We start from the raw sequence: 22,777 nt of genomic DNA on the forward strand, positions 1-22,777 counted from the left end.
GCTCTGATGACCTAACTGTATTTTGGATTACTTTGGCTTTGGTTTGAAGTTGCAGACAGCTGCAGGAAAAAGAAATGGAACTGAGTAGGATGAAACTTAGCACTAGCCTTGAAAAGCCATTTGTTAGAAAATCAAAATGAGCAGATCTTGCTGAGTGAGAGTTATCTAGATGAGTTGTGAAAATTGTTTCCCATTGAGGAGGGCCAAATAAGGCAAACCACGTGCAGTAGGTACCGCTTGCTGCTTCCCTTGGCTGGCAGCACTGCAGGGCTGCTGCGCAAGGCCCTGGGGCCGACGGGGGCTGGACAGCTCTGGGCAGATTCAGGGCATGGTCAGGGAAGAGCAGCTGCCACAGAAAGGAGGGACAAGTAGGGAGATGTGGCAGAAAGAAGACTAGAGATGGGACTTAACATGGGCTGCCCAGGATCTAGTTACTCTCTTTTTTTTTTTTTTTTTTTTTCTTGAGAAGTCTAATGTTGTAGATGCTGCAAATAAGCTGTACTATCTGAAGTAAATCTTGAAGTTATGGGTTGGGATGCTTTGAATCTCCTCCTTGGTATTTGCACTGTGTGTGGTCACTGAAGTATCAGCCCTTTATGAGGGACAGGGAAAAGCCCCTGTTGGTGTTGTGAGCGGGGAAGAAAATGAACAAAAAATACAGAATAACAACAAAGCAAGAAAAACGTAACAAGATATTGTTTACTAACATAAGTAACAAAATATTGKTCACTAACATGAGTGATACAGTGAAAGAAATTGAGCAAGAAATGTACATTGCTAATCTAGTAACTCCTTGTTCAGGGCATTTTGTTAAAAGATGAGAGATCTCAATCCTTTCGAACCCTTTGTCCGTACACTTGCCTGAGTTCTACCCTGGTCACCAGTAACGCTCCAATCTGCTGAGGTATGAACTGCATTACTGGCTTGGGAATCTCATCAGTCTGGTAAAATAAACTCGACTCTACTTGAATTCTAGATCTGGCTTGCTTTTTTTATTTATACTTAAACTACTTGGAAGAACTTGCTGTGTGTCGAAACAAGTGTGAAAAAGTGGATTTGGCTGGAGTCAGACTAGAAGTTCATTCCAAAGGCCGAATTTCACTGTTCCTCCTTTTGACCCCACACAGATGTTTGAAATTAAAATGTCTCAGTCCAGCTATTGATGTGTAATGTGTAATATGAGAGCATGTGGTTCGTATTTTCTTTGGTGTCTTTACTGGGAGATTTGTCAGGAATTGCTCTTTTCTGTATTGTGGTTGTTCATGAGATTTATTGCCAGACTTGCAAAATATCTCTTCACTTCTCCATCAGGTTTTTGATTTCTCTCTTCCCTACCATGCCTCTGAAAAGGGGGTGGTTCTCATTCAATTTTCCACCATTTTTAAGAGAAATTTAGCCTTATCTTCTCACCTGTAATGAGCCCTTTCTGGAGCAAATTATATGATTTCCTTTTTGATGAGCAAAAGGGTGACTGCCTGCTCTACGAACACCCCTTCCACTTTTATCATAGGGGTTTCTTTTAAAGCCAGGCATTAAATGGCAACAGCCTGATTCAGCTAGGAGCTGCCAGGTTCCTGTAGTGATAAAGTGGGTCCAAAAGGTTGAGCCTGCCATACTCAGAAACTGTTACCTTGTCCTGCTTTTGGTGAAGGCCCATGGAGCAGTATGCCTGGATTCTTCAGTGCCTTCGTATGTGGATTAGTGCAGGTCTGCGGCCTGTCCGAGTACGACGCTCCTTCTGCCTCCGCAAGTGCATTGCATTTCATGGACTTTTGGGCCAAGGCATGAATGAAGCTGGCAAATGTGAGAGAGTGGCGTAATTTCTCACAGTGGTCTATGGAAGGCTCAAGAAAAGGTGAACAGTGAAGACTGACAATCAGCAAGGGTTTTCTCCTCTGCTTGCCAGTAGATATGCCCAAAATCTGGGGCTCCCCACGTTGGCACTTGTGTGTTTTGTTCGTGTATATTGTAGGTATGTCRTCCTAAGCAGTTTAGCATGGGGAATGAGAGAAAGCACTGCTGTCTGAGAGCTAGATACTTACCCTTCCCGGTAAAARAGGCATGCTGCTCTCAGGTCATTCCATTGTCTTTGCAGTGCTAACTTCCATGGTGTTCTCTCTCTCTCCTCTGCAGGGAGAGCTCTTATTCAGTAAATCTTTTATTTATGATTTTTTTTTTTTCAAATGCAGACAGCTTCCTACTTTTTTTTTTTTTTTCCTGAGGGTAATCATTGTGCATTGGGCATCATTGTGTCCTGTAACATCAATTTTATGTAGAAAAAAAAGATGCAGCTTTCTTTCCTGTTTTGTTCTTTGGCCTCCAAGGAAGACTTCTTATTCTTTTCATGAAGAAACTGGAAAATCTTGAACTGCAGGAGGAATATTCAGGAGGAAAACTCAGACAAAACTCAATCTGGAAGCCATCAAATGGAAGCTACAATTAGATGCATATATATTTTTCAAATCATAAAACTTGGTACGAAGCTTTTGTTCAGGATTTGTTAATGTCAGAAGCTGTGAAATCCCTATCTCTTTAGATTTGGGAAGCCAGGCTTTAAGGATTTATTTGAGTACAACAGCTTCCAAATTCTTTTTTCACAAAATGGACTGACTATTCCTTGGTGTTCCCGCTATTCACAAGTACCATAGGTGCCATTTCTCAGTTACTAGTGAAGGTGTGCATTTCACTGGAGTCACTTTGCATCTGTATATGCAAAGTGCTCTTTAATTGCAAAGAAGATAGACTCAGCCATGGTGCTTTGGAAAAAACAGTCAAGCCTCCTTCCACTTATTCTTGTCTGGACTTGAGTGAGTCGGCTGGTACAAGCTTTGTGTGCTCTGGGCTGTTCCGTGGTGCGACAGGTAGTGTTGGAGAAGGCTGAAATTCACTGTTTTGCTAAAAGATAATCAGTGTTTTGAAGTGGAGTCTTCCTAGTGGAGTCTAGACTTTCAGTAAGTGGTGACAGTGGTAGCCTGAGGCTCTGCAGGCCCAGGCCTGGAGTGTGTAGGGCCGCTACAGATAGTGATGGGCATGTCACTTCACCTCTTGAAGATGATATGACATCTGTGGGGCAGAGGTAAGTGCTGTGAAGGACATATTTCAGAGCTGTTAGCCTTTTGGGTGGATTCTTTAAAAAAAAAATCACAGAACTCGTGTGAATTTTCAAGCGTATTTAATGGATGCACAATCCTGTTTTCTGCATCAGATAAATGTTTAAGGAGACTCTCTGGCATAGATGGTTCCTCTTTTAAAATTTTATAAATCTTGTGAAACTCTTGCCCCCTCTGTAGCCAGGAAAGAGGTATTCCTGTTGTGGGTGATTCATTTGATCTCTCTTTCTGTAGTTTAAATTTGTCATCTATGCTTCTTCTAAATCATATAAAGGTGACCATGTGAAGCTGGGTGAGATAAAACCACTCTAAATAGCTCCATGACAGCGGATACAGCAGACCCTACAGAAAAGATGCAAGTTCCACTATTTTTTTTTCCACGCAGAATGCAACTAGATGTATATACTGAATAGCTGTCTGTGCCAAATAACTTGACTGTTGACCTGACTTTGTAAGTTCTTTATACTAAGTTGACAAGGAAAAGGCTTTGCTGGCTCTCCTTCTGACACTGTACATTCTTAATATTACTGGATCTTCTTTTTCACTTTTGCATAACTGCATTATTTTAGGATTTTTTTTTTTGATCTTTATCTTTTGCCAGTTTTGCCATTATGTATAGGAACTGTAAGACTCTGCTCAGAAATTTGGCAGTACAGAAAGCTGCCTCTTCCCTTCTCTCTCTTTTCTGGCTCAGTTACGATTATTATAGGGCTCTTACTGTGAGTACCTCTATGATTGAGAATTAACCCCTGTGATGGGTGCACACTGACAGAAGATGAGCAGGGATGTTCTGCACCATGAAGCTCAAGCAAAAATGTGAGAAGTGACTGGCTATGGCTGCTGCAGGGAAAATTTAATTTATCTCAACACACAGGACTGGAAGGTGGCTGTTGTTTTAGGTAAATGTCTGTGTTGGTTGAGGAGATTGATAAACGATATTACAGTTGAATGGATTGACTGGTGATGCAAATGTTTCTCCTGAGTTAACCACATCTCCATGAGTTAGCTAGACCACCATGAGGAGAAGTATATACATGGCTTAGCCCGCTACAGCATCTAGAAACTGAACAACTCACAAAAGCACTTRAAAGAATAACAGACTTGAGGTGGTTTTAACCTACATGTTCCTTCATGGCACTTGGGATGTATGGAGTTGGAACAGGAAGAGCCCACTAATGGGAATCATATTTGTGTTGTGATCCACCTGCGTATCGCCTTTGCTATATTCTACTATGTGTAACTTGCATTGAAATCACAATACAAGTGTATTGCTGATACACTTGTAGTGATTCCACTAAATCAAATCGTGAGTAGTGTCAAATCAGGAATTTTGATATTGAACATTATACCCTACATGCATGGAGAAGACAGTGTTGGACTCTGGCCACCTCAGAGAAATTGAGGAGTTTCTCTGTGTAGTTAAACTATAACGAAGTTGAGGAAGGATTCTGGGTGTCTTTTTTTTTATTATTTTTTTTTCTTCTGCTAGAGTGGCATGTGCTTCTGATGAAGTTAGACTTGACACTGTTTTTTAGTTGGTAATGCATTGCACTGAAATTTGACTGATGCTGAGTTGTATTTTCTTGTGGAGGACTGATTGCATTTTGGAGGGTGTTCCTGTGAGCTGTGACCTACTCGGGAGCATCGGCAGGAGCACTGGGTAATCTTGGTAGTGCAGGATTAGGCCTCCTGCAGAAGCTATTTGTAGGAATTTCATTAATGAAAACGGGCTTTTAGGAACTTCTAGTTTGGCAGTAAATAGAAAGAAGCAAAACACCTGGACATGGGAACTGGGGAGCACAGAGTCGCRGTGTATTTGTACACAAGTAGTTGTATTGTCATCTTATAGGTGTTTCTGATGCAGATTTTTTTTTTCTTTTTCTGCAAGGTGGACATCATAAGGTTCAGAAATTCAAGACTTGAATTCAAGAAAGCCCAAAGCAGAAATTTCTGTAGTAGTTAGGAAAACATAGCATTTGACAGCGTGGMTGGAATTGCTTGTATATAGACCATTTTTCTTGGGTATGACATAATCTTGTTTTGTTGTTGTTTATGTCTTTTCAGTATTTTTTTTCAGTATTTTTTTCCCATTAATTTAAGAAGGTCTTGGCCTTGCCTGAGTTACAGTAAAATATGTAATGATAGATTATACAGTTGTTTTTCTCATCTGCTTGCCAAACTGGCCTCAGTCCGCCTTACCCTTTTTGGCAAGGCAGCCCAATTGAAGGGCATCCTGTTTAAGAAGCGTGTCTCAAATCTAAGGTGTGCCAAGACTAGGTTCCTGAGGACTAGGATGTGAAAGCTGCGTAGTGCTTGAGGAGATGCAGCAAGTTTACAGAGCCTGGTAAGAGGTGCTGCGCAGTAAGTTCGCAGTGGTCGTGTTTGGTGCTGCTCAGATGAGACGCTCTTCTGCGAAGACCCTGGCAAGTATCAGTGCTCTCGTGCTCATTTTGTAAGGTAGGAGCAGCTGAAGAAGCAAACTGTATAGCCCAGGCACAAGGGCAGAAGAACACAGAAGGCCGAAGTTTGAGTTGGAAAGATTTCTTTTGCTCAGTTGTCTTGGGGCTCTACCSTTATATTAAAGCACATATAGAATTTGTAATCAATGGCTCTGAAAGGCCGCCTGAGAAAATGCTTAACATTACTTGCACTTCCTTTGGAGGAAGGATGATACTGTGTACTTCTTTTTTTTTAAAAAAAAAAAAAAACTTTTAAACTTTTAGTCTTTTTGATATTTCCTCTATTTGAATCCTCAAAGTAAGAATGCATTAGTTTCTTCTGTAAATGGGAACTTATCCCACTGATAAGTGCATGGGGCATTTGCAGCATAGGTCTTTGCTCCTGCAAAAATGCACCTTGTCCTCCTGCTTTCCCTTGCACTCTTCTAATAATAAGAAAACTTGTATCATTTATAGARGTTCTAATTGAATTAGCTGGTCTTGAAGATGTTAATATGGATACTGCAATGTTAGCTGAAAACTGGCATGAGAATATGCATTTAAAAAAGGAGAGCAAGTACTTTTGTATGCAAAACAAAAAACTTTTTTTTTTTTTCAGACTTGTATGTGTTTTTAGGAAAATAAGACTACTATTAATTTGCATTAATTTGGAGACTGTTTAATAAGGTAGCTTTAAGACATCATGTAGAGTTGATTTATTTTATTAATAGCAATTTAATTGTTTCAGTGCATATTTTTAGAAGAAATTTTTTGTCTCTGATTTCATCCACTTTGCTAATGTTAGGGGTGTGAACTGCTCATGGTTTAGGGAGACAAAGTTTTAATAGCTGCTTCTGAATAMGTATTTATAGTTTATCGCTGTATGCTGCTATGTAAGGCCAAATATGTTGCTYACGATGTTGCTTTGATGAACAGATGAATAAACTATGATTTTATTAAAGAACGGTTTGTGGATTGCAAATGGGAAGAAATTCTCATTCTGAGCTGCTTGTGAGAGGTCTCAGCTCTTCATATTCATTGTATCRGCGGGTTCAGTGCTACAGAGGTGGGATTAGCTTGCAAGTATTGTATTTGGACCTACTTTTGGAAGCTTCCATATAAGCGGCAGTGAACTTGCCGTATATTTTACTATCAAACACAAAGTAGGATCTTTATTTCCTGCTGCAGTTTTTCTTTGCTAAATTTGGAGAAGCTTTAATCTTAGAAAAGTAGTGCTGGTAACAGGCACTGTGATTAACACACTGGAAAGATTCAGTTCCTTTTGCTTTGTGAATTTTCTGAGCTAGCTGCGTCACTGTCTGAAATGTCTTTCATTTCAGGGGCAGACAGGTCTATCTGTTGTCATTATCGTTGCAACAGCACTGAGATTTAGGAGACAGTCATGCTAACAAAGGTACAAAGTGCCCTCAATTCAACAATTTATTTCCAGGCACAAAAAAACTCTGGCAATATTGCAGCAATTTTTCTTTGTTTCTTTGYAGCGGTGTTTGGGGTTGGGGTGAGCATTATGTTTGAAAGTATTCCTTAGGCTAGCACTGTGCTCAGCTTTCCTCAGCCAGAGCAATCTTTGTGCTGTTTGTGCAGCCCTTTTATTGCCTTGAAAAGGGGAGAATGACTAAAGATGATGCTCATGCCTTATTTGAAGCTCTGAGTATGTGTTATGTATTCTCCTATGTTGTACTTTTTTGAGATGCAAACAAATTGAAAATGTTAAAATATTGTAGTGGTCTGTTATTTGAACCTTCYAGAAGACACATTTCTATTTTTAATCCTCCCCCCTTTTTTTTTCAGAATTGTTGTGCCACGTCATCCRTCTTCATCCCACTTAAGTAATGGACTGTGTCTTATTGCAGAAAGCTCTTCTCTGACAAGGAGTGTATGGGTTTTTTGTTGTTGTTTGTTTGATTTGACTGAAAGCTTGGTATTCCTGGTATGCTGGATATGGCACTTACTAGTACTGATCAAAGTGTCYTAATTGCTAGGTGCCAGTTAAAAATGACCAGTTGGTACCTAAATATTTATTTTCTGTGATAAGAATTACAGATCTGCAGTAACCTGTATTTGGTAGGAGTTGGGGAGGATGTAATTAGTCTTCTGGGTGACTTATTCTCTCACTGTCAAACTTAGTTTCTAGAACATTTCTGGAATGAAGAAATATAGTAAATTTTCCAAACTGATTTGATCTGTTATGTTGCTTCAGCCTGTCCCCCTTCATCACTGTATATGAGTGTGTGTATGTATAGCCATGAATTAGCCTGAAATCTCATAAACTGAATTATTTTCAGTGATTGAAGTGCTGGCAGTTCTAAGATCTAGGAACAAAACCTGTGCTATCACCTTGGCCTAACATTTTTTCATAACACTAAAGAAAACCCATAAGCCCCCTAAGAAGCACTGAAGATGCCTTGTATTACAACTTCAAATGTGGTCCAGAGCTTTTGTGAAACTTATGCATTATTTTTCAGATCCTTGAGCTTTTTTTTTTTTTTTTTTTCTTTTTGATCTGAAGCTTACAGATTTCTCATTGCCTCCTAGGCTAATCTTTCTCTTCCCTTCTACAGCTGCCTCATCTCGGACTAATACTAGATTTTGTCTCCCATTAATACCTCTGAGTTGTATATGCAGAGTAGTCAGGTACTTGTTTCCAAAGCATTTTCTTTTTCAATCACGTAGAACTAGAAACGGTCTGTTCCACCATGCAAGCAAAAAGAGAATAAGTAAATCCCCAGTAAGGCTCATTTAAGGAATTAGTTTATTTAAATATATGCATGGAACTTAAATGGTTAACTTTGTCCTGGGTGCCTGGCAGGACAGTGGAATTTAGCAGAGGTGCCTCCTTCCTTATGTTAGTTCACTTGGATGTATAGAAATGGGAAGTACTTGTAATGAAAATGAAAGCAAAATGTGGAGAATGTCATGGTTTTAGTCTTTGTGCTAGAGAGAAAAATGAGAGGAATCAGCAATATTAACCTCCTTCTGGGAAAGAGCAGATGTGGGACTGCTTTGTGAAAGAGAAAGGAATATCTGATCAGAGTTGGGTATAGAGGAGAAAGACCTAGATGTGTGTAAAGCTAGGCCAGGAAACCAAACAAGCCTTTTGCCTGTGGGAAGAATAATGTTCAGAAATCAGTTTCCAAACTTGAGTAGCAGGAAAAATACATTACTTATTTTTAAACAAAGCGTGACAAGTATATGAAAGTAACTTTTCAGTATTAGGAGCCACAAGGTTCCTGTTCTCCTGTCTTGGAAAGTATTCTACATGTTTCCTGAGGCTTTTACGTAACTCAATTATRTTCAAGTTATCCTGCTTAAATTTGACATGGTTGCAGCCAAATTTGACAAGAGACTAGAGACTTCAAGGATAATGAGTCTGGATGTCTCMTGAAAATATATTTTGTCTTTTCACTGGGTGCTTCCCTTCCCTTCCAGGGAGTGAAAATCAGAGAGAACTTTCCTGCTGACTAGCACACTGGCTGCTCAGTATGAATGTAGTTTGAGGTTATCCACAGAAAATGTTCCCTTGCCCACCTGTCAGTCCAGAAAGGTTGCTCAAAGCAAGCTAGAGAAGTTGAAACCATTCTTGAAGTTACTGGAGGAAGCAGCAAATACCCTGCTGTTCTGGGGACGTAGAGAAACTCAAGATACTTGTTGGGAGAGCGAATCTGGTAGTGTGAATAGAGGTGAGGCTACTGCAGTTCCAAGCCCCAGGACCAGCCTGCCGAGGCTGGGTATGTGTTCCCACATACCTGTATGAAACCTCTAGTTAGGCCAGGCCATGCAGATCAGCACAGACCTAGCACAGAGTGCAGTGATGACCCCATCCTRTTGCCCTCTCTGACTGATGAAAAGGCCGGTCTGTTAGTTGGACACGTGAATGCTTAGTGTAACATGGATGCGTCTGGTAGCTAGCCTTAGACTCAGTCTTCCCAGTAGCTCATCCCTGTGTCCCTGGTCTTGCTTTGCCCCCTCTCTTCTCCCTCTTCCCCTCTTCTCTGCACATTCTTGGGTCTCAGTTGACACTCTCTCCCTCCCCCCCCAACCCCAAAGAGACAAAAAGTCTCTTTGACCGTTGGCCAGGATTCCCCTGATCCCTTTGGTGGATCCTGATCCCTTTGGTGGCCACCTCTCCTATGGGCTTGCTCTTACAGACTAGGACACATAAGCAGGAGGGGATCTCGGTTGACCCTCAGATCCTTTGCTCTCTAGCAGTTGGTTGGGACTCTCTTGATCCCACCAGTAGCCAGAGCCCCTCTGGCTCCCCATTAACACACCCAGGGGCTTCCCAATTGATCCCAGGCCCCACTGCAAGTTGTCCAGGACTCCCCTGCTCCTTCCAGTACCCATATGCACCAAAAGTACCACAGGAACTTAAGAAAACACTTCTTGACAGTGAGGGTGACGGAGCACTGGAACAGGCTGCCCAGAGAGGTTGTGGAGTCTCCTTCTTTGGAGATCTTTAAAACCCGCTTRGATGCAGCCATGTGCCCCATGCTCTAGATGAGCCTGCGTGTACAGGAGGGTTGGACTMGATGACCTCTGAGGTCCCTTCCAACCTTMRGCATTCTATGATTCTATGATATGCAAGCCTGACTCCTAGGTCAACTGGCCTGCTCACTGGCTACTCCGGACTGATCTTTGCATGTGCACACGGTGACTTGCATGGCCTTCCTTGCTGCAGTTCCTGGCACATCTGTAACATGTGGCCTGACTCCACTCCTGGCACTTAGACCTCACAGAATGGTCCTTCACATGGGAAAGCAGAGAAGGAATATGAGACTGTGCTGGTCTCAGGGGCACAGGGCCAGAGCAGCATACTGTCCAAAAACCTGTTGTCAGGTGACTGGTCCTTTTATCCCCTTTTTCCTCTATTTGCCCACTTGCCTTCCTCTCCAAACCTTGATCCCACCTTTGGTTACTCCTCCCATAATGTCCTGCCCGGTCTCTGGGGTTGTTGCTGCAAGAGAAGAGTCCAGTGTCTGGGTGATACCAAGTTTCACTTTCYGCTGACAATCCTCTGCTGGATGGGGGGGTTATAAAGCAAATTGTCGTGTCCTCCTCTTCTCTATTAGTTTGAATGTGGACAGGGAAAAAAAGGAACTGTCCATGTTGCTAYTCGAGGTGGGCAGCTCCCCCCATCTTACAGTTTGTCCCAAGCAGATATTACTAATTCTTCCCGTTTCAAGTGAAAATACTAAGCTGCTTGACTACCTGTACAATCCAACTAATTACAACTTAATTTAATAAAATATTTACTGTAGTACTGTCTGCTAGTTGCTTGTTCTAATACTTTCCAGGTACATTGGAAACAGTTTTATGATGGTGAGGATGGTGCTGGAGTCTGTAAGAGTGGAGATTGCAGGGTAATTTAAGTCATGAAGGGAAATTAATGCTCCATTACCACATAGATATTCTTGCCCTAGTGCACACCAGTTCAAGCATTAATTCACAGCGCAACACAAAATTAATGTTGCAGAGGCATCCAGTCTCTTACCCAACAAGAAAACAAAACAAAAATTGACTGTTTTTTTGGAGGGATGTGTGGTTTCTAGCAGTGATTTAGAGACATTTACTGGAAAACATGTACTCCTTGTCACAGTAATTATTGCTCAATTGTCAAGTCTCCGTTGCAGGAGGACTGGGCCACTAGTGTCCCTAGCGGAGCTATTGAGCCTTGCATTTGAACCCCAGGCACCTTGCTTGGCTGCACTTGGGGACRAGGTTTGGGTTTGTTTCCTCTGGCAGCCTTAGTAGCAGGTGCCTGCTGGCTGGGGCCTGTTCTGAGCAAAGTATCCCCCTCAGCTGCTGGAACCTGCCTGGCACTGGCCTCTTGGGAGTGCTGGCCAGTTTGTGTGCAACAGCCCTGCAGGAGAGCTGCTCTTCTGCCCTTCTCTGGATGCAAACCTGTAATTGTGCATGGGGGCCTCAGCACMTGGTATTGCTAATAATCACGGTTGCCTTTGCAGAAGGAGCATGGTGTTGGTGTCAAGTTACCTCATAGCAGGTGCATAAAGTGCTTAGCCAGCCAGATGCAACATGTACCCCCTGACAGGGTCCATTCCTGTCCTGTGGCGCTCGCCTACCAGAGGCAGCTTCATACTCTAAGCTGACTTTAGGTTATGATGTGAGCTGGCTGGTGATGAACTGGTAAAATTTGCTCTAATAATTAAAGCTCTTTTAAAAAAGCTTTCATTAGCTTGTCTGATGGCTTGAGCTAATGCACTCTAGCCCTTTGCTGTCACGCCAGACTGTAGAAAGAGCAAATGTGTCTGCCAGAGCATGCTGGGGAAGCACTGGGAAGGCAGGCGCGGCAAGGGCACCGCTCCCTAGCTGCTCCATGCCCTCAGAGCAGGCGGCAAGAGCGCTGTGAGCAGAGGTGCCCAGGTCTCTGCAGTRGGAGCATGTGGCACGGCGGGCACCGCGGGCCACTTTGCCCCTGCTGCAGCGCTCCTCGGYGTGCTCGGCGCTACGCACGCTCCATGCGCGTGGTTATTCTTGAGCCCGCTGCRTTTCGAGGTCCCTGTTTCCTAACGCAGCCCTTATCTTTTCATTGAGGAAGTGCCACAGGAAGTGGGTTCTGTGATGAAACATAGAGGACAGGTCACTGAAATGGTAGCCTAGGACCGGTTCCCTGTTATTTTCTTTTTGACTTTTCCTGTGGTTGCGTTTGTTACTGGAAACAAAAGCATAGTGTTAATTTTAGGCAATTGTTGGACTTTTTCTCCCCTGCCKATATATTCTGTGAATTAACTTAAGGTTCACAGAAGACTCATGCTAACTAAATTTTGAGTGTCTATTTCATACGGCACGAGATATGGAGAAGATACTTGTCACGTAAATTCTGTCTCCAAGATTATGGTGAGTTCATCACTCTCTTACACTCTCACTTATATATTTATTTTTTATTCAGTAGACACTTGTTTGACACTGTTTCATGGTCTTCAGATGCATGTTATAGTGATGCTTTTGCTCCTTCTTGTGGCAATTTGGATTCATCAATGCCTGAGACTGCAAAAGGCTGTTGATCCTTGTCAAGCATTTGAAATGATTTTTTGCACTGCTTACCTGGCACATGGTTTGAGAGAACAGCTTTACTCAAGTGGCTTTGGCTATTCCTGAATCTCTGGATCAAGGTGCCTTCCCAGAGCTCTGGGGGCTTTCAGTGTGCTTCCTTTCTGGGCCTGGCATTAATATTTCATTTTCATGAGCATCAAAGCAAGAAAATCATGACCTTCATAAAAAATTAAACAAATGTTACTTTTTTGGGAATGGATCATTGCAGTCTTGCACGCTCTCAAATGTTTAAAGACTGTTTACGTTTAGTGTACTTACATTTTWAAAAAATCATTTTTAGTAACTGTGCTTGATTTTGCTACATACAGGGCTGAATATTCCTGGTAGCTTCTTAGCTCCAGGTTCTATTTTCCCTTGCCAAAGCTTAAGCATCCACGCTAAGATTCATCATCTGTAGACTGACGCTTAAGCTGATACAGAAGTTTTTTATGGAGAGCTTTTCTCTTACCTTTTCAAATACCTGACATACAGAGCAGGTTTGCCCACTAAAAAGTTTCATGGGACATACACTATTCCACAAGCACTTGATGTTCTTGGACTAGATGAAGAAATCTTTCACAAGCACATTTAATAGAAAAAATAAAATCATCGGAGCTTTAAAATAGCATGGACGGCTCAGTCGCAACTGTTAAAGCTGTGACTGACAGCTTGAGATTTTTAAGTCAGGGAATGTGTGTAGAAGAGTCCCCAGAGTGAGGGGCCCTTGGTGCTTAGTTCTGAAGTGCCACTAGCACTCTCCAGGGCTGCATTAGTTAGCTATATAAAGGAATTCCAGCCTACCGTAATATTAGAGGTAAATCAACTATTACTAGAGTTAGACATCTATTGAAGAGGTAAGAACAGCTTATGGAAAATAGATGCAGCCTGCAGCCCACGTAAGTACACTGGCTGGCACGCGTTACCTGCTGCCAAGTTGTTCCTGTCAGTGTTAGCTAGTGATGGATGTGGTTTTTGGATAAGACTCATTTGGGTCATGGCTGGTGCTGCAATTGCTCTTTTAATGGAGGAACTGTGTGGCTCAAACTGTTGATGAATAATATACTGAAAAATTGGTGCTAAGTGTGGCTTTATAGGAATAGGGTAAATACTAAGGCTCAACGTCTTTCATGGAAATACTGCAGCTCGAAGAAGCTGCTGCTGAACCCAAGGGACTTGGGTGCTTTTGACACCTTACCTGTTGCCTGTTCTCCTCTCTGGCAAGCTGCTGAGGAGCCTGGGCTCCTGCACAGCCTGGCCAGACCCCTCCCCAGGCAGAGCAGCCCTGGGCTATGGCTTCCTGCTGGAGAGTGGATAGTGGAGGCCAAGGTCACAAGGCAATGTGCTGAGGTGCCCTCCTGCAGCCAAAGCTTGTTCGTCCAACACACGTCAGCGGAGTGGGGCAGGTTTCCCCTTGCAAGGTGTGTGCCCTTGTTCTTGAGCTACTGCCAGGCTCTCTTTTTAAATCTCCCCTTAAATCTTGGGGTGCAGTGGTCAGATTTTCTCAGGAGAAGCAGAGGAATATCCTCTCTTCAGCTGTCAGCTTCACCAAGCTGTGACCGTGTGGGTGATGTGTCCTCCTCCAAGCTGCGGGTCTGAACATGTCTCAAGCTGGAGAGAGCCTGGAACGCAGCTCCTGCTTCCTTGGCAGGTGCTCCTCAGCTGTGGGCTTGGCTGACGGTTACTTCGTCGCCCGCTGAAGACATTGATGACTAACCAAGTGATTCATTCTCCGTGGACCTCTCCTCCATTAAATTCTGCAGTAGTGTCATGACACTGACTCCCTGGCAACAGGACGTGATACCAGTGCCACAATTAGATGACTATCATGAAGTCACCACAAAGAAATCTGATGAATATTGGGGGAGAAAACCTTGTAGGGAAAATAAATTTCTAAGCATGTGAAATAACAGGAAAAAGAATATGGGAAATTGCTGGCTAAGTGCACCTCATTTGAAATGGTGACATTTGCCTCGGTACTAAATCTTCAGGCTACCTACGTTAGTTTTCCTGTAGGTTACTTGGAATCATGAATCTGTTTCAGTCAGCTACAATTGCTTTTGCCGTGCTACCTTCCTTCTAATGTCTGAGTGGTGTGAAGGACAGAGGGAAGGATACTGGTAACTATTTATACAAGTATAAAAGAAAAACTTTAAATTTAATTTGCTTTTTAATTAAAATTTGGTTAAAAAAGCTGGCAAGCATATTTGAATATGCAGTTGATACTGACTACTTTCTTATGTTATCTACAGGACAGTACTATGGTGAATGTTTGAAGCAGGTTATTTTTACATGACGGGCAAGTTGCAACTCTGATAACCACATGAATAGATGGCATATTATACCCTAGCTCTTAGACTTTTAGTATTGGCCTGGAATGGTTTTGTTAGGTTGGTTTGTTTGTTTGTTTTGTTTTTTAGACCATCTCTGTCATACTTTTGTGTTTCTCCGTGTGTGAGGACTGAGGCTGCAGACACAAGAGGTGAGAGAAGGAAGTGAGTTCCTTCCGAGTACTGGCAGTCTCTCATGGAAGGCAAGAGTGAGCGTCTGGCTTGTTTTGTGGTATCCTGCATTCGTGTCAGTTCTTATGTCTGCAGCTGCGTCTTACAGCACGTGTTAACTGGTGCTTAGACTCCTAGAAATAAATTCTGCTGTTACTTTCTGTATAAAATCATGTAAGATAAGGAGCATCCAAATGTCTGCTAAGGCATCTTTTCAGTGACTGAGGATGACCCTATAGAAAGATTATATGTTTAAGGATTAAAAGAATTAACAATGTGGTTTTTTTTTCTTTGAACTTCCTAAGATAAAAACAAATCACAGTGGATATGAGTGATTGACAGGAAACTTTACCACTTAGGACAAATTAAATGTTTCTGTTTTACATGTTCTAAAGCCAGAATGTGGCTTTGAGACTCTTTGGCTCAGAGAGGAGTAAAATCTAAATTGAGCCATTGAATTTCAGGAATTGGATAGATCCTGTAGGAGTTCTGGATGCAGGGAAGGCACCCAGTTGTAGAATGCAGACAGAAAAGTGAGAGGGAATAAGTGTTACAGGCAAGGAATTGAGAAGAGAGGAAGGCTGAGGGAGGTAAGGGAAAAAATAAAGGCATTGTGTGAGATAGGAAGGATTTTTGTAAACTTAAATGTAACCAGTAAGCTGTGATTTGAAGCAAGATCCTCGTGTAGCATTGTCTCTTATACCAGGGAGGAACAAAAGGGATTCTGTAAAGTCCTACCTGAGCTTAACACTTAGAAAGCATTGAGCGCTTCTCACTTCACCCAGAGTAGCGACTGGTTCAGCTCCTGCTGTTGCAGTAGGTGCCCTCATACCCTAATCGTGGATGCTGTACACGCCCTGGATGAGGAGGTGAGGATGTACGTGTGTAGGTTCTGCAGTTACAGAATCTCTACCCGCAAGGTGTCAGATACATTTGGTATCAGATTGAGAGTGAAATTTCATCTGAGGTAGCTGCTGCAGCTACCTTACTTGATCCATGYTTAAATCTAGAGGTTTCTGTGGTTGTCAAAGAAACCCTTTGTTTATTGTTTGACAAGAGCCCTTCAATGTTTACAGCAGTGTTAACAGTTGGGACACTTGATCTGCTGTAGGTGGAAGATCACGTAATTTCATTCTGTGATATGTGCTGAGCAGATTTAGGAGACAACACTGACAACAAGGGAAATAAATAGATCATGTCTGACACTTGGAACCTGCAACTGGTTTCAAAAAACAATGTGATGGTGACTTTTTTTTTTCCATCCCTCTGGCTCATATTGCCCTCCAGTGTCTTTGTGCGCAGAGGGGAGCGGATTCCTGTGGAACAGATCATTGAGTACATCTGGCATGACTGTCTCATTGCACGCTCTGGGATGCAGGGTGTCACTGAGCATTCTCTTGGACCTGGTAGAGTTTCTCTAGGTTTTGCCTTTTTGCACGTCAGAAGCGCAGCTCAAACCTTCCGAGCAGGTCGCCTCAGAGATGGGCATCCAGAGCCGTGAACAATAACTTTTAACTTATACGTCCTGCCTAGACCAATGGGAGCCCTTCAGAGGGTGATCGCAAAGGCTTCTTGTTACACCCCAACTCCAATCTTTCTGCTCGAAAAATCTTGTGACCTTGCTAGATGTTTTTCCCTGTACAGGCTGCTGTCAGTAGTGATTTTGTGTGTGTTGATGTATTGCAGTCATGCTAATGCATGCTCACTCCGCGTTAACCTAGTCTAATTCAGTAGATATGCTTTCTTTTATTTGTACCATCAGATTTTTTTGACAAGGTGACTACTCATAGTTGGGCCTTTGCTTTGTAGGCTGAAAAGCACACAAACAAACAAAACACCCTGCAGTTAGGCTAGGCTAAACCATAAACAGTGCCTACATGACGTGTTTTGAAACTGTCTACCTCCTGGAGCAATGCTGTCATGAAAACTTCTTTCCATTCCCTACAGATAATAGTAGAAGTATAGGAAAGTTTGTGGTCACATCTGGCATTCTYAGTATGTCACCAATTACATTATTATGTTATCAATGCTCTAGGTAATAAAATAGAAGAGTACTTTAAGTATGGTAAGAACTTTTCCTCTTGTCTAGTACTTTGCACGTTCCAGAAGCTGTATCAAGAACTTGAAAAGCAGTAGTGAAGTGGCACGCTGTGCTGCTCTTATAAATGTCTTTAAATACTGCTAACTGCCAACCCCAGCTCCATGTGTTAAATAAATCTCATGCACAGAATTATGCAAAAATTTCTTAGAGCCTGTATTGTGCAGTCAGTGTCGTTTAAATGCCAGAAATTTTATATCATCTTCATAGTAAGGGGAGTGAAACAGCTTTTTCAARTAGACTGCTAAATAATTGAGAAATAGTTATTATCAATAGTGTAATCTACTTTGAAAATGCTCATCGGTTTTTACTTGGATATGCTACATTATAGTGGTCCCAGTATATGTGCATAGGCGGATCTGAAACTGTTTGAATGTGCAGCTCCTTTTATTTTGCTACATCCTTAGCTTTCAGATAGGAGGAAGCCCTAACAAGCGTCTTCAATAATCTTTATTGTACCTCTTGCTTTTAGGGTGCATGGCTATTGTGTAGTTATTTTTAATAGTAAATTGCACAGAGGAACACAGGGCTGGTGTATTTATTTCCATAGTGACCTAAATGTCGCTTTTTCAAAGGCCATGTTTTCTAACCATTATAATTTTAGGACATTTTAAAGGCTTTAGTTTTGTAAATGAACAAGAAAGATAATTAAAAGAAATAAAAAGCATGCAGACCAAATGGGACAAATAATTTGTGATGCAGTTTATTTCATAAAGTTAAAACGATGTGGCTAATATGTGCTTAATGAAAATGGTTAATAGTAGAATCAAATGTAGAAATAGACTTTCAAGGTGAACTTGGAGGAGAGATTCAACTCGGGAAATGATTTGCCATTTGGTCTTTCATCGTTCATAAAATACAAGGAACTTTGGGAGTTCCTTCTGTACATGTTTGGATTCTTTTGCATGGAAAGTTTTTAGCCTATTCAAATCATCAGAACTCATCACAATTTCCCTAAACATTTCATAAATATTTGTGTATTTACAAGTTTCCTTTCTAGCTGATGTGGAAAGTAAGCCATTAAGTGCTATCTGAGTTGCTGAAACATTAGATATCGCTCCTCTTGTTTTCAGTTTACTGTTTTTCTTTTACTGCCTGTKTCTTCCATCTTGCTTAGCTGCTAGGCAGTCTGCTTTGACAGTAATATAAATACTAGGAGCTAGAGAGCATGAGTTGGAGTTAACTTCATTTGTAATTTAAACTAGAATTTCTTAGACATCCCTCTTCTGAATTCAAAGTTACGTCAGCAGAAGTTTCTTAACACAGTGGTAAATACAAGTTGTTTGGGGGCATTCTCTGAGTTCTCCATGTGCTCCTGCATTTCGGCCTTGTTTCAGGACGGGAGCTGTGAAGCCTGGAGGGGTGGTGTTGGAATATCAGTAAGGGAATTTGTGAAAGAAATAATGATATTGAATAGTATTGAAGTCAAGGTGCGACAGGCTTCATGGTTGAGCAAAGAGCAACAGTTGAGAGAAGGAGGGTCTTGCTGCAGGAATTATTGGTGCCACTGACTTGGGAAGGAGCTAAGGTAATTTTATTTATTTATTATACTTTGCAAGTAGCTGCCTCCAGAAACATCCTGAGCAGTGTGTTTCTAAAGGAGGTGTATTTGCAGAATATTTCTCGATACGTAGAATATTGAAGAATATTGTAGAATGTGTACTCGCTGTGTGGGMGTTGTGATTAGGCTTGCATGATGTGAATCATTTCAGAGCCATATATCTGAGAGTTTAGTGGTGGGCTAGGGCTTCACYGGCCTGGTTAGAGCACTCAAAGTCTTGATTTATAGGCCATGGTTTATTTTGGTTAAGTTACTTTCAAGGGAATGACCAAATGAGAGGTGAAGAAAAAATGTATTTAGACAATTTTATAATCCTCGATCTTTTAAAATAATTTCAATACTAACCAGGAGACCTCATAGYTTTGAAAATGGAAAAATAATTAGGGTGGCTTACTGTGGGATTCAGGAGCCTGTAGCCAAGGAGGGCTCCCTGCTCAGGTACAAGCTGCAGTTCAGCCCCAGGCCAGCCCAGCCTCCTGTTCATTTCCTTTCCTGTAGAGCTCCACTTTGCTCCTTTCCCCTGTGCTCTTGCTGTGACTGAATATGGTAATATAATATGCATATATGGTCTTCTACACCAAAGCCAACAGGGTCATACAAAGCATGTCCTTTTAGACTGTCTGTGTAGAAACTCAAGAAAGGGAAAATTACATCTGTTGGGAAAGTTCAAAGTAGAGGGAGGCAGGCTAGGAATAGCTTGGATGTAATATTGATTGTGGTTTCATTTCTRATCAAATTGTCTTGGTGAATATGCGGCTAATATCTCATCAACTCTGAAAGTGGAAAGAAATAATATGATTTTAATATGTAGGAACTTGCTTTAAAGAAGAATTGGACACTTGGGTTTATGTCTACATACTTTTTGGAAGGGCTCTATTTTTGGCTTGAATGTGGACTAAATGAATGCATTTTTCCAATGATACTTTTGTTCAACACTCTTAATTAAGGCAGCAAGCTACATTATCAGGTTTATGACAGTATTTTATGGTTTAAAAAAATTGTATTGGGAAGGTAGAGAGGGAAGCCTCTGACTGAGCTTCTCTATCCTGCTTTAACCTGGGTCTGTTGGGCTGACCTGGCTGAAGAACCTGGGCAGCAAAGGGGCTCGAGCTGTGCGGAGAGGTCGGGATGAGGTGTGTGCCACTGCCCTATGGCAGTCATTTGAGGGAGGCTCTCCCAACCCTCCGTGCTTAGGCCAGGGGAGCAGTGACTTTCAATAAGCTGAGGAAAACATCTCTTAAAAATACTCTAAACATCTTCCATTGCTTTTGTTCCCATTTGGCAAAGGCCAGTGATGCTGAACTCTGTGACTTGGTTCCTGGAAGGTGCGAGCTGTGGGTGGAGAGCGTTTACCTAAGTGTAAGCGACAGCCTGMCCAAGCAGATAAGCAAGAGCCTGTGCTCTTGTTTCAGAAGAATTACTGTGATCTTGACCTGCCTAATGTGGCTGTAAGAGAATCCGAAATACCTCTTTGCTTCAGTAGGTATTTGTTGGGAATAATATGAGTAACTCTTATCGCTTGTATGCTTAARCAATGCAGACAGATTTATGTGCTTCTGTAGCACGTGCAGCTTCCCAGCAATGCCGGGAGARATTCATGGGTGAAATACAGGTCTACACTAGTATCTTATTTGAAAGTCATGCCTTTACATCACTTGGCACTTACTCATCACTGTGAAAATAACAACAGGCCTGTCTGGGGATGTAACAAAATCCGCTCTCTTTTTAATTTGGAGCTTTACTAATTAAGCAGTATATTATCAGTTGTGTCAACTGATAATGGATTACATAAAATTGTGAGCTTTGAATTTGGCAGTGTCCAAAACTAATACCTGTCATTTGTGCATTGTAATTTAAATAATCATTATCATTTTAAAAGGACAGATTGTTCTAGGATAGTCTTGATTTTCTTTATCTCTCTGTATAAATCTCTGAACAAAACACATTTGGAAAGAAATAGGCCATCTTTGTAACTTTCTGGAAATATTGTGCCAGATAAAATACATTGCAGGTAAGGAGCACAATGCAACTAATTTAATGTAAAAAGATGAAGTCACAAAGATTAGATTAGCCAAAGCAAAATGGTAAGAGGAAAACTATAAATAAAAACTGAACAAACCCAGTGGGTGAAGCACATAACTGTCAATGTAGGTGTCATTCTGGTAGCAGGCTGTATTTATTTTTATGTAAAGCTGACTGTGTTGCAAGATCCTAATGACACTATTGGGATTTCCTGCTTCCACAAAACGCTTGCTTGATTAGCAAGTGCCCCTGGTTAATGTGAATTGACAAGTTTGTCTGTTTTGTCTCTTCAGACTAAATTACAGTTAGCCTGGTGTCTAGCCTTATAAATATTTTGGAAAAGTAAGCCTGTCTGATCTCTAATCATATTTTAACAAATATTACTTGAAGAAACTTTATCATTGCCTGAGAGGCATTAGCCCGGAACTATTAATTGTTGATGAGTTTTGCCTTATCTGATTAAATAAATAATCCCTGTGACACCATCGTGTTCTCTGGAGGGTTAAGATGAAGCAGCCAAGATGCCCTTAATGGTATTGCGATCCAAATCAAATTGCGACTGCAAAACCATTAGAAAGGCCTTAATCCCCTCTGTCCTCCCGGAGATCTTTTTTTTTAAATCACACACACACAAACACAAAAAAAGGGCTTTGAATATGAAGAAAGGGGGGCTGTAATATTTACCRAAAGGCAAGAAAGGACAGTAATTGCATTACTGACAGCTGCAAAGCTGTCATTGCTTGTTTTTTCTTTTATGTGACTCTTAATGTTTCTGTTGGGTTACTTTATTGGTTTTTGTTTGTTTGTTTTTAGTCCTGCTGGTCACCTATGATAGCTCTCAACTAGGGCTGTGCGAGGTTGAACACAAGTCTGTATGAACACATCAATGTAACAGAGAAGTTCCACATGTTTTTGCTTTGTAATATTTTATCAACCTTCTCAATTGCCTCGTCTAAGATAAGAGGTTTTTAATTGTTTTGTATTAAATGACTTTTGYGTTAACAACGTGGCTTTAGCGGAATAGGGAAAAATGCCTGGGATGGCGTCGGGTCTGTTCTGTGCACAACTGCGCAGCTCCTGAGCACGTCCCCGTGACCCTTAAACAAAGTCCCTTCTGTTTCTTGTCCATGATTCCGATCCCCCTTTTTCTCCAAGGCAGAGATTGAGTTTTGTTTTGGAGAGCAGAGAGAAAGGAGAGTTTTGTCTTGAGTGGTTTTATTTTTATGTTGGTATTAGTTTCCGAGCACTGCGTTTGTGCATACATTCCTGCATAATGTACCTTGTGCATGCTGCTGCTGCGTACGGAGATCCTCAGGTGCCTTGCGGATGGAGCGGAGGGCAGTGAAACCGCAGYGAGCCCTTAGCAGCTGCTGGAGTTCATTCCACCCTTGACATTTTAGCTGTGGCCGAGCAGACCCAGATGTATTTTCAGTTTGGAAACATCTCTGCGAGGAAAAGCCTGCTTTAATCCGCCAGGGCTACGCAGGCAATGTGCAAAGGCTCCAGCTTGTCCAAAATGTCAGCAGGCCTTCTGTTTCGTATCTGCAACATGTTGTGGACCCTCATTAGCAGCAATTGTTTAAAAGGCAGTTTCTTCCCTTGCCCCTGAAACTCTTAAAGCCATGATTAAAACTGTTGTAAGTAATAAAAAGATTTAAGTAGAATTTAACCCAGTTTATCTCCCAGAATTGTCTGAATTGCCTCAAAGTAATTTGATTTAAAGRATCTCACTAATTGTGAATCTGTCCTCTCAGGATAGGAATATTTTGAGCCTAGATTAAAAATGTATCTGTGGGGTTTTATTCCTCCTCTCTAATTGGGTGAATCATTTGAATTTCCTTTTCAGCTGGACAGACCTTCTGCATTTCAAGTTTTTTAAATAACCAATGTTACCTTTCTGCCTTGGGGAACTTTCCTCACTGCAGCTATCATTTGTAATGCTTATTAGTATATGATATATACATTACAGAAATATGAAA

General features: G+C 41.6%; 1 protein-coding gene across 5 annotated transcripts in view; it reads left to right on the forward strand.

Moving 5' to 3' along the window:
- TMCC3 (transmembrane and coiled-coil domain family 3) overlaps nucleotides 1-22,777 on the forward strand; it is a 50,101-nt gene that overhangs the window by 11,749 nt on the left and 15,575 nt on the right. The window contains exon 1 of one of the 5 annotated variants that reach the window (XM_026035539.1): nucleotides 12,377-12,424. The exons of the other annotated variants lie outside the window; for them this stretch is intronic. Within the exon in view, the coding sequence (XP_025891324.1) occupies nucleotides 12,422-12,424 (3 nt within the window). The 5' untranslated portion in view covers nucleotides 12,377-12,421. Of the gene's footprint in view, nucleotides 1-12,376; nucleotides 12,425-22,777 lie in introns of those variants that run through there. 5 annotated transcript variants of the gene reach the window in all.

This window comes from Nothoprocta perdicaria, unplaced genomic scaffold (genome assembly GCF_003342845.1).
Source record: "Nothoprocta perdicaria isolate Ctin4 unplaced genomic scaffold, notPer1 scaffold_160, whole genome shotgun sequence".
Lineage (NCBI taxonomy): Eukaryota > Metazoa > Chordata > Aves > Tinamiformes > Tinamidae > Nothoprocta > Nothoprocta perdicaria.